Raw genomic sequence first — 12,564 nt, forward strand, 5'->3', positions numbered from 1 at the left:
TGAGGTCTGGGGCTGAGTCGTCCCCCAGGCAGAGCTGGGAGGCTGCCATCTGTCTTCTGGAATCTGATCGGATGGTGTTTATGGCGGGTTTTGCTGGAGCCCACACGGTGCTCGGAGCTTGAACTGGGGGCAGAGAGCAGGGCCCTGGGGCCTAGGGGTGAGCTCGGCAGGAGGGCTGGGGAGAGGAAAAGCCTGGAAGGAGCACTGTGGGTGGGAGGACCGCCCCCTCTCACCACTGAGGGGGCTGAGATGGGTGGGCCCCAGCCAAGCCAGCCCCTCCGTCTGTCTTCCAAGGACCACCCGGGAGGGGTCTGGATGCTCTGTGCCCACGTCGTGCTCCCAAGGGCGAGAGGCTTTTGTGCAGGAGGTTCCAGGATAAACGTGGAGGAACCAGCGGACGGTGGGTCCTCCTCCAGGAGAACCTCGGTACCTGCCACTCACCAGTTCTCTCTTCCTCACAAGCAATGAAAAATACCCTGTCGTGACTCTGATCCCTGTCTGCAATCCATATTGTGTGCTTTTGAATCACTGCTATTCATCACGGCAATAAGAGCTGGACATTTTAATAGATTCTGTGTGTAAACACAGACGTAGATGGTCTGGCACCAACGCATCGCGAGCACTGACATTCTTCATTTTCTCGGCAGAAGTGAGCCCGGAAACAAAAAACGGGTTTGACCAAACCCACAATATTTCCATTGGCACTTTCGGCCAGTTTCGTTACAGGAGGCGTGACACGCGGATAGCTCTTTACAGTAATTGTGGTACATGAGTCTCGATTTTCCTTAAAGCAGTTGTTCTTTGAATCATTTTAAATCCGTAAATGGCAAGGGTTGAAACAGGAGGAAAGGGGTCCAGTGGAGAAAGCCAGTGGGCGCTGGACGGGCCACCATGGTGGGGTCGGGTGTTCCTGACACCGCAGAGGTGACAGGCAGCCTACCAAGAGGACCAGGTCAGGGTCAGGGTCAGGGTCAGCAGAGCTCTGACCTGCTTTTCTGTACCTAGGGATGGCCTTCCCCTTGGCCCTGCACGGGCAGCTGGGTCACGTGATCAGTACATCAGTACTGCCAGCTCCCCCTTCCCTCCGCTCCCCCCTGCCCCCCTGTCCTCCATCCTTTTTGGCTCCATGTGGGATGCTGGGATGCACGGATGAAGCACTCATGGCCTCCAGATCTGAGGGAGGCAGCAGGCACGCCTTAAGAATCCCTGGAGGGGCTGCTTTGGGGGCTGCAAGGATGGCTATTACTTAACACATGAGGTCAGGTAGTTGCTGACCAGATGGAAGAGAATGCTTTCTGCAGGACCTCGGTGAGAGGGGGATGCTGGCCAGGTACCCAAGTCCTACAGCTCAGCCTGATGGGGGTGCCTGGGATCCAAGTATTCCAAATAGTCCCAGATCTCAGCAGTCCTAAGGGAAGCCTGGGGCCCCACCTTCGATGGGGTATGTGTCCCCATAGGGGGACCCTCAGAGAACAGCGCTGTTGATCAGGACAGCCGTTCTAGAGCGAGCAGACATTGCTACCACCGTGCTGTCCATTTCAGCCAGCCCGCCACGCCGGCCAGGGCTGTGCGGGGCCTGCCACCTCCCCCCGGCCCTGTGCCACGGCCGGGAGCGCCCCTGTGGTCCTGCAGGCATGCAGTGTGTTCTCAGCGTGTCAACGAGAGCCTTCGATAAGGATGCGCGAAGTTCAGAGGCATCCCCGGTTTCCAGCAGAGCTGTTTGAGTTGATGCTCTTTGTTGATTCCACGTTCCATGAACGAATTGGGCAGAACGACAGGCAAAGCTGCTGAGAACGTGGTTTTGTCCTGTTGGTTTACTACGTCCTTGTAACCGTACACGTGACATTTCATTACCTAGCGATTTATTTTTTCACGAAAGACAAAGGTAAATCGGATGCTTCTTTACTGTGAAAAGGCAGATCGTATATTTGAGGTGGAAGTTAAGTCAGCACGAGCACGGCAGAACTTGCCGGGGCAGTGATGTGCTTCCTAACCCGGCGCGGCTCTGGCTCTGATTCAGAACAACGGGCCCCTGGCATCTGCTCCACCCACCCCGGCCTGCCCCTCACGCCCCAGGGTCTGGACACCCAAACCTCTCTCTGTGGTTGTGTCTTGCGTTCGGCCCTCTCGCTGCGGTCCGGGTGTGACCCACGGTCCCCAGCCCAGCCCCTCCGCCCACAGAGCAGCTCTGATGGCTTCTGGGCGCCGCAGAGGGTGTGAAATACGGCATTTGGCGTAGACATTTGTTAAAGATCAGTCTTGAAAAATGAAATAGAGGGATTTGTGTCTCAATCTAAATCACTTTAAATGTCAACTCCCCATTAAACTGAGATATACCCGGTGATGTAAGTGCCGGGATGGTACCAAGGCCAGCATTGTCGTCTCTGCAGTTCTGCCCCTGGATCCCCTCCTCCCCCAACCAGAACGTCGTCTCAGGCTCACCTGGACCCGTGTGGGATCGCACCTCCCCACACTGCCCTGTTGTGTCAAGCCCTGTTCTCTGGGCCCCCGGACAGGGCCGCCCCCTGCCCCGCCCCTGCCGCCTGCAGGCTTGACAGGTGTAATGCACACTTGGGAGGCTGGCCTTGAGGGAGTCACTTTCACCTCTCAGAGCCTCAGTTTCCTCATCTGTGGAAGGGGTAAGCGTGACCCCAGGCTGACGTCACAGGTCCTTGGGGTTTGGGGAAAGGAAAATAGTGGATGAGAAGCATTTCTAAACCCCAGGGGAGTCTCTGTAGGTGAAAGGTTGGTGACTTTCCTCCTGTGGCACCTTCCAGCATATGTGCTCATGTTCCCAATGGCTGCATCCGAATGAAGCCACACCCTCGTTCTCTCCTGAAACCCTTCGGTGCCTTGTAGCAGGGACGCCCAGGCCCCGGGGGTGTCTCTCCACTCTGCGTGTCCGGGCTGCACCTGGCCTTGTGCGGTCATGGCTGTGAGGCTTCAGGGTTTCATAGGACAGATGGGCGTGTGATGGGCAAGGAACAGACAAGTGGAGACCTGCATTTTCCCTCTTCCCCATGACCTTTGCCTTCCACGCCACGAGGATGGCACGCTCCCCGGACCTTTGGAGGAGAGAGGAAGAGTCTGGTCCTCGTGCCAAGTCTGTGGAGAAGTGGCCGTGGCTTTCTGGATTACTAGGGTGACAGACTCATCACACTGGCTGAACAGCCTCTGCCCAGCTTCCAATTTCAAAAGATTTTGAAAATAAGGACAACTGGCAATAGCATCATGACCTGGAGAGAAGAGAAGTGTGCACTGAGGTCAGGTAAGACCCCGCTGGGTGCTTTGCCAGAGTGGACAGTAGAAACCTTAGGATGCCCCTGGCTTTTTTATCCTCTGAGCCCCTGCTCTGACTAAGACCTCCTGTGATGCACAAAGAGCCCAGGGCCTCCTCCTGGTCCCTGGACCTAACCTTCGGACCTAGAGACCCCTGCAGTGGTCAGAAAACAAGCAGGCAGAGGTGGAGCCTCCCTGCACCACGGTTCCCCCTTCCCTCTGTGAATACACGGCTCTAGCAGGACCAGGAAAAGATGCCAGCGCAGAGGTGAGCTCCACTGGAAGGGGCAGAGTTAGCAGGAAGAGCCTCTCACCTGGGGCAGGAGAAGCCAGGTGACGGGCTCACCAAGGCCATGTTGTCCCCCCTCAGTCTTCCGTTCTCAAAACTCTGCAGCTCAGACAGAAAACCTGACCTCCCTGGTGGGGTCAGACCCCACTGAGAGCTGCCTTTTGGGTCCCATAAAGATCGAGGGTCTCTGCATATCACCCCAAACCTCTGGGCCAGCCTGGGTCAGGCGGAGCCTCCCACAGCCCCTGGAACTGAGAAGAAGGGTGCAGATTCCCTCCCCCTGAGCCTGCTGGCTCGTTCCTGGCCGGGATTGGCCTCTGCCTGTTTAAAAGGGAATAAAAAAAGCATCACAGCCAAAATATAAGCAGGAGCCTCTGAAAGAATGCACACTGTCTATGGAAAGGAGCACTTTCTGAAGACCGAAAGGCAGGGTTAGCTCTGGAAATAACCCCTGCAGTAAACGTGAGGCTTCTGGTCAGTGTCTGCTTGTGGGCATCAAAGAGATAAAAGAGGCTGTGACCTCTGTGACCCCAGAGCAAGAAGCCTGAAGGAAGGGCAGCCTGGGATGAAATGCAGGCAAACGTCCAAAGGTTTGCAGGGCCAAATAGAGGCTGAACTCAATGGGACCCAAAACATCAGAGTGGATTGAGATGTGTACAGAAGCTGCAGGTAATGGACATGTCACTGCAGAGAATCAACACAGGGATGTGAACCAACCTTAAACTGAAAGGCAGTTCATAGGAGACCCAGAAAATGAAGCCAAAGAGAGAGATGTTATAAGTACAGAAGACAGAGGACAGAAATCCAACCTGGGAAAGTGGATGCCACTGCGGGGAGCCACGTGGCGAGAACAAAGAATAACCATGTTAAGGTGAAAAGAGAGAGTTGCCAAGAAGCTTTCCTGAGCCAGGGGAAACCCCCAATTAAAGCAGCATGAAAGCACCCGGGACCCAAGCATCCATGGCAATATCTGTGAATCGGAAGAGTGAAGGAAAACTCTCTGATCATCCAGGTTGTACTGGAGAAAACAATTAAGGCAGGAGGACAAGTCCATAGACCTCTGAAGGCACAGACAAGCCACCTCTGAACCCAGGAGAACCAGAACCAGAGTGAAGGACAGACCATCTCCAGGGATTTGTCAAAAAATACTTTTACTTGTGAGTTCAGTCCTATTTCTGTTTGTTGTTTTGGACACAGGGAGTAAACAGGATGGCTTTAAATTTGCAAGGATTTAGAAAGTGTACCACCCACATACCTTTCCTGAAAGAGTCAATGAAAGATGCCCTGGAGCCAATCAAAGAAATACGAATGAGTGGCTGATGACCTCGGAAAGGTCATAGGTCATATGTAAGAAGATCAGTAGTGACTAGATACCAATTAACTACATGGAGCTTAGATATAAATTATTCCTGTAACTGTGGTTATGCAGTTGAACACAAAATTGGCGACACTGTTATTTAATGTACCCTGTATGTTGTGAAGACTATTTTTGTATAATCTGATTTGTAACTTCTGGTTAAATTGACAACAGCTGCAGGGGGGCAGCTGCAGACGAAGAAAAGAGTCACTTAATGTCTCTTCATGGAAAGAAAGAACTTACATCACTAGGGAAATGGCTTAATCATTAAAAGTTCGTTTGATTAACATAAAGGCCACCACTAATAGAAACAAGAACATGATTTCTCCTAAACTACAGTGGAAGAAAAAGCGAGTAAAACTGTGTGTAAGGAAATGAACCATGAAAGGAGCAGAACCAGAAATCAGTGTGGAACATGCTGATCAATACAGAAATGCAGCCTCAGTGGTGACAATAAATGTAAGTGGGTTAGCCTTCTCTTCTAAAAGGCAGAGACTATCAAATCAGGTTTTTTAAATAGTCAAATATGTGTTGCCTTCTAAGGGCACTCCTACAAACAAACCAAAAAGTTTAAAAGCAAATAATAAACAAAGTTACTAGGCAAATGAAATGGAAAGGAAATCAGTAGGTAAAGTGATTAAATTGGAACAATATGGTGGCATGTATTGATACATTTAGGATGTGTATATAGTTATTGACACATACTGATCCATGACAGTTCAAACTAGTAGAAGTATCACAGAAACCTTTATGTACTGATTAACATAAGTTTACAGGAAGCAAACCCAAGTACAAATAAACAAAGTCATCAGAAACACAATTTTTAGTTGGAATTTAAACAGCTCTTAAATCTGTGTTAAGGTCAAGTAAACACCACTGATAACAACAATAAAAAGAACCAGGGCATAGATCTTTTGAAAAATGAAATTACCAAGGTTGAATTTGCAGCAACATAGTGAATATTATAACATAAAAATAGGCTGCTTCTAACTTTCTATTATTTATGAAATTTACAAAAATATCCATAATCCAGGTTACTAACTAACCTAAGAGGAGGCATGTGCCAACTTTCTTTTCCAACCACAATGCGATATATTTAAAACTATACCCAAAATAATAACCTTAACCCTAGCAACCAGAACCTTCCTGTAATTTGTTGGTTGAAGGATGAAATAAAACATGCAGACCGACCCACGAGTCACGTGCAGGTGTGAGGTCAGTCTTTCCAGCTCTGCTCCCGAGCAAAACAATTGTGATCTGCTTAACTCAGAACACGTGACCTTGCTCTCTGTGCCTCCATCTCCACATCTATAAAATGGGCAGAATGCTATTCCCTGCTTCCTAGGGCTGCTGTAAGGTTGACGGAGTTAGAACGTTAACACCCTCACGCGGGCCAGCACTTACTGGACGATACGGTGTACGCATCTGACTGACCGTTAAATCTCATTTAAAATGTGACGAGAATAAGAGAGTGCACCTGTGGGTACAGGGAAGGATGGACTTGTCGGTATACTTGTGTCTTAAATAACTTTATTTTTAACTCAGAAAGAACGAAAATGAAGAAACCAAGCTATGGAAAAAGCCACCTTCAAAAAGATTGGAGAAAACCTGTAAAGATGAAAAAGAAATATTAATGATTTTTTTAAAGGCATGGAATTAATCATTGCATCGCTGGCAAAACTATAAAAATGCATTTTTACTTCTGTCATGTGTAGATTTTTTTTTATGTTAGAAAATAGTCCTGAAAGGAAGAAGGGAAAATCAGCCTGCGTTGGGGCCTCAAATTATTCAAGAGTGCATGCATAGCTAACCCACTGATCACTACATATGGAAATTTGATTTAAGATATGATTTTCTGGGGAAGGAGGATTACCAAAAATAAAGGCGTAGAAAAATGTTAATAGTCTCCAGTAAAAGTTCCAGACGGAGATGTTTTAACTGGCATGTTCTTGAAAGCATTCAGTGTACAGGTGTCTCTTCCCCGCCAACTGGGAAATGTGGAAAATTACCCAGTTCATTTTAGGAACTAGTGAAACCCTGATGCTGGAAAGGTCCCCCAAATTAGAAAAATACCCAGAAAGTCATTTTGTTCAATAAAGAATTTTGAGTCTGTGCTGTGGGCTGGGATTCCTGCCAGGCACAGAAATCCTTCAGCAAAGCACCCCGAGGCCCTCCAGGACCTGGCATTGTTTTCAGGATGCTGCCCCCTGGTGGGAGTAGTGATTGGGACATAGGTCACCCGCACCTGCATAAAATGACAGCAGACTGATTTCTGCAGTCCTTTGAAAGAACCAAAAAAAAAGACCACCACACAGTAGCTATATATAAGCTTTACATATATAAGTATATGTAAATATACTTTAATATTTCAGAATCAGGTAGAACGAAAAGCCCTATACGGAGATCAAATAAAATGTGTGTTCTGATTCAGAAGATGCAGAAAAAGGCACCAGACAGACCCTGTATTTATTCCTCAGAAAATAATCAAAAGAACGATGGTCACAGACCTCCAGGCTAACCTGGAAGAGAAGGTGGGCTCTCCCTGGAACCCAGTGTTCCCCCCAAAACCAAAGCTGCCATTGCACTGAAAATGGACCCCGCCCTGTCCATACCGGGGCTGAGGCCCAGGCTGACTCTCGTGAGGCTAGCCTGCAGTCACCCGGGAACTTGTTACTTTCTGGAAGTTCTGGCAAATGAACTCACACAACTATTTGATATGAGAAAATGCAATCATTATTACTTACAGAAGGTAAATAAACAGGTATTTCCAAAACTCTGGAGAATCACCTGAAATGCCTTGAAAACTAATTAGAGAATTTATTAAATTGGACCAGTTATGAACATAGAAGTTTCTCTACTTGTGTTCAACTGTAAGCTTTCATAGACACAAACAAGCTCTGGTCTAGATCAGAGGTCGGACGACTACCGCCTGCTCGCCAAATCTGGCCCCCTACCTATTTTTTAAATAAAGTTTTATTGGCACACAGCCTTGCTTATTCACTCACACACTGTCTAGGCATGCATTCACACTGCAATGGCAGAGTTGAGTCTTTGCAGAAAGACTTTTATGGCTCACAAAGCTGAAAATACACACTACCCGGCCCTTGGTAGCACAAGTTTGCCAACCCCAGACTAGACTAATAAAGGCTTTCAACCCTGAGGGCCAGGGCACGGAGTTAGCAGTAGCTTGAACACAGGTGTCATTTAGGAGGTGAAAACGGGAGGTGAAATTTGTAGGCAGCTTTAAGGAAGAAACGTGCCCGCTGGTACATGAAAGAGAGACTGGACAAAAAGCCTGTGTGTTGTCAGCTCCAAGCAAGTATGTGTAATGATTTAATTACAATAAATAAGTGAAATAAAAGTAGGAAAGAGAGAGGGGGGAGCTCTGTTAATAGCAGGAGAAAACATAAAATAACTCGGAATAACTTTGGTAAGAAAAGGCACCTATGAAGATAATGGCAAAACCTCCCCATGGGAGACTTAAAAAGACTTGAATAAATGAATAGAAAGACGTCACATACTTGGATGAGGTGAGGGATTGCCTGAATGTTATGAGGTTTGTCTCTTCCTTCAAATTTGTTGCTTAGATCTAATACAGGTTCAATCAAATCTCCAGTGAGTTTTTTCTGGAACATTACAAAATGATTTCTCATTTTATATTGGGTGGGACTCATCCACGGTGTGTGGGAAGGCTTTGGGACATGCCCCAGTGTCCACCTCCTGCTGGGGACGGACAAGGGGGTAAGGGAGCTTTGTGAGCAGCTCAGCCCTGGGCGATGCAGCTACGGCTTGGTTCTGCCCCTCACCCGCCTCCTGAGTTAACAGCGGACCCTGTCTGGCAAAGTGCCCAGGATACAATTAAAACCGGAGAAGATGTTGGCTCTTCTGCTGCTCTTTCTGACCCATGAACCAGACCACGTGGCCCTGAGATGAACCTGGGTGTTGGTGAGCACGGACTGGGGGTACAGTGTGGGAGGGGCAGCCCCCAACAGCAGATGCCGGGAAAACCGGCTTCACACTTGGGAGAAATTCAACTTGCGTCCTTACCTCACGCCACATTCCAAATTAAATTCCCTAGGGATTACAGACGAAACCATGAGATGGTTAAGGATAAGTCCAGGTGGACATCTGAGTTCAGGGGGAGGAAGGATGCTGAAACGGTCCATGAGCCTGAAAATAGTAAGAATCGGTGACGATCGCAGACACTCGTCTATGCTGTTCTGAGCACGTGCACAGGTCGACCTGCTCAGGCTGACGGCCACCGTGGGCCGTGCTCTGTTACCACCCCATTTTACAGGTGAGAACACTGAGGCCTTCTGCAGGCCACCCAGTGACCGAGAGACCCACGCTAGGCCCGCCTTCAAGGGGCAGCCCTGCCTCGCCTGGATATCCCAAACTTCTGAAAGTCCAGCTCACCTTCCGAGAACAGAGGCAGATGGCAAGGTGGGCGTCGGGGGACCCGCCCGGCAGGAGCTGGTTTCTAACCCCGGGGCTGGGGGCAGCAGGCAGATGAAAAGGCACACAGCCCAGGGGTGGAAAGTTCCTGAAACATGAAGTGGGGACAAGGTGTGGCGAGAGATTCTCCGTCGGGGGTCAGCAGCTGAAACACGAATGGGCGCTGCCCCTCGGGACTCGCCGTGGCTGGTGTTCATTTCTTTACCTTCATGTTGAGGCCTCGTGAAGGATGCTGGTTATAAGCATGTGAATTTGCCAGTTGTTCTGGGACGTGCTGGGCAGTATGTCATCAAGAGAATCCGAAATGCATGTTTCAGACCCTTTGGAAAACAGTCTGGCATTTGCTCAAAAAGTGAGACACGGAGCTACCGCGTGACTCAGGATCCCTCTCCTGGGGGAATTCCCGGGGTGGGATGGGGGCGTCACTGCTGACGAGCGTAGTTTGGGGGGATAGAAATGTTCTAAGTTGACTGTGGTGATGGTTGCACAGCTCTGAATAGAGCAAAACCACTGACTTGACCCTGTAGCAGGGCACGTGATCTGGGCTGTGAGCTATCCCTCCGTGAAGCCGCTATTAGCAGATGGATGTGGATGGATATTTGAACAAGAAAGGGTTTGTCCTCGGCCCGGTCTTGGGACTCCTCTGACTGACAGGGGCCTGGCGGGGCCACCGCCCCCTCTGCCGACGTGTGGCACCGCGAAGAGCCTGCCTGGGCCCAGCAGGTGACCTGCCCAGCCCCTGAAAGTGGACACAGGAGGCAGCGCAGGGAAGGGGTTTGACCCTGAGCTTCCCGGGCACACGGGGCCTCCCTCGCCGCTGTGGACGGCCAGGTGTCGGGGAGAGCGTGTATGATGACACCTCTGAGGACACACCTCCACCCACCCCACCCCCACCCCGTCATCGCCAGGCATCGCCTGTGAACTTGGGACGGTGGGTCGGCCGCGAGCTGCGGTGGCCGAGGCCATCATCCTGCAATGCTGGCCGGGCTCTCGCTGCTGGGGTTGGCGGAGCGGGTGGATGGGACGTCAGAGGCTGACTCTGCCAGGAGACAAAGCAGACAGGGATCCGAGGCCGGCCCGCACCACCCACACTCCCTTTAGAAAAGCCGCCTGGCGAGCCGGCCGTTCCCAGGGCAGCTGAGCCCGTGGGGAGGTCGAGGGCAGCCCCCTGCAGAGCTGGAGGGGGCCTGGGCTGAGGCTGGCCCGCCGGGGAGACGTGACCCTGGCAGCAGCAAGGTCATGAGTGGAGCTGGACTGGACCAAGTGTGACCCGTGAGGGGCACGGGCTGGTCTGAGCCTGGGGGCCCCGTCCAGTGGAGGCACCTCCCCGCGGGAGCCGGGCAGCACCTGGACAGGATGCTGCAGGGATGCCGGCCTCCCGCGGGCCGAGTGGGGCTCTCAGCCACTTCCCTCACCCAGGACTCAGGCACCCACCCGCCTTCGGGGTAGATGGAGCTGGAGGCCCCTACGTGGGGCTGGGGCCCGGGAGCCTGGCTCGGGGTGGATGAATTTTTTGTGCTGTTGCGCATTTGGTGACGGAGAGCCTTTGCCATCTCACAGCTCAGCAGTCAGACATCCAGCACCGCGTGGCCGGGCTCTCGGCCCAGGTCCCACAGGGCAGAAACCCAGGTGTGGGCCGGGCTGCATCTCACCTGAGGCTCCGGGAAAGAGCCCCGCCAAGGTTCGCTCGGTTGATGGCAGAATTCAGGTCCCTGGTGCTATAGGATTGAGGCCGGTTTCTTTTCGGCTGTCTCTAGAGGTCACCTCACTCCTCGCCAGGCCGCGCCCTGACCCTGGGAGGTGGGTGGGTTCTAAAGGTGGCCTGTGGCCTCCGTCCCCGGTGTCACCTCGTGGCTGTGTTGCATTTCATTAGCGTGGCTCCCCTGGTGGGGTCCCCCCTTACATTCTTGCATTGGCACCACCTCTGTGTTCTGCTTTCATTTGTAAAAAGTGGAGTAAGAACTTACAGGTACTTAGGAGATGCCGTGAATGCAGAGTCCCTCCAGGTCTGGAGAGTCGTCTGCCTCTGCATCCTTTATCTCATCTTGCTTGCCCATCCTCACATGATGTGTGGTTTATTTCCATAATCTTGCTAGCTGCCCTGTGCGGTGTGGGCATGCTGCTCGGCCAGGGGACAAACCCACGGCTGCTCAAGGGGGGCCCTGGGCTGTGTAGGGGTATTTTCCTGAGAGAAGGAGGCCTGGGCTGCAGCGGGGCTTTGCAGTACCTGATGGATGTCCTCAGTAAACCTCCATATTCTCGGTGAAATCCTATTACCAGCATCATCACTTTATTTAGGACGAGGAGACCAGCATCCCTTTATTTGCTCAGAGGCCTTATAAACCCAGAGGAGCCTAGACAAAGCACCGTCAGGCCCCAGTTCTGCAGGCATGCGGGCGCCATGCAGAAGAAGATGCAGTGGTCCTGGGTGAGGCTGTCGGACGGCAGCCGTGCTCTGCTCACAGCCTCTACTCCTGTGAAAAGGGGGAAACTGTGCCCCTGGGTGCTCCCGTTTCAGGCTCCCATTTAGTGGATGTGGAAACTGAGGCTGTGGCAGCCAAGCCCCTTTCCTGAGGCCACAGGACAGGAAGAGCCCAGCTGAGATTCAAACCCAGACCTGTCTCAATGGGGTCCTTCCTAAGACCCCAAATCTCACCAGTGGCAGACCCCAGGCTGTAGGGAGGGGGCAATGGTGGGGCAGGAAACGCACACTGGGGTGGCCCCAGGGAGGCAGCTGCCGCCAGGGTCCTGGACCACAGCCCTCCGCCCCCTCTGAGACCTGAGTCAGAACGACCTCCCATAGGCCTCCAGGGCCGGGCAGGGAGTTGTCCAGCAGGTACACACGTGCACACACATGTACACATACACACAATTCCACACACCTGCACACACATCGACATAAATGCACATACACTCACATGCACACATCTCCACACACGTGCACACACTTGCATTGACGTTCTTTTTCAAATGCCCATGGAGGCTGTTGTCAGTTTTGTTGGGACCCTTGTATCACTGGGCATTTAATCAACCCCCGGCATCTCTGAGACCTTTGTAACTCTTTTTTTCAATATGACTTCTCATCACAGAAAAGCGGGGAACGAGGTCCTTGGAGATGGTAAAGCCCCTGATGAAGGGTGTGCTGGGCGGTCACTCACCACAGGACCATCCAGTAAACAGGGTC

The 12,564-nt window shown here is 51.6% G+C and overlaps 1 protein-coding gene across 2 annotated transcripts in view; it reads left to right on the forward strand.

Annotated features, from left to right (window-relative positions):
• TAFA5 (TAFA chemokine like family member 5) overlaps positions 1–12,564 on the forward strand; it is a 195,161-nt gene that overhangs the window by 171,908 nt on the left and 10,689 nt on the right. Inside the window, exon 4 of one of the 2 annotated variants that reach the window (XM_089921479.1) lies at positions 6,471–7,600. The exons of the other annotated variant lie outside the window; for it this stretch is intronic. Within the exon in view, the coding sequence (XP_089777605.1) occupies positions 6,471–6,485 (15 nt within the window). The 3' untranslated portion in view covers positions 6,486–7,600. Of the gene's footprint in view, positions 1–6,470; positions 7,601–12,564 lie in introns of those variants that run through there. 2 annotated transcript variants of the gene reach the window in all.

The sequence above is a fragment of the Delphinapterus leucas genome, chromosome 11 (assembly GCF_059928025.1).
Source record: "Delphinapterus leucas isolate spDelLeu-1000000601 "Yukka" chromosome 11, BTC_Dleu_Yukka2, whole genome shotgun sequence".
Classification (NCBI taxonomy): domain Eukaryota; kingdom Metazoa; phylum Chordata; class Mammalia; order Artiodactyla; family Monodontidae; genus Delphinapterus; species Delphinapterus leucas.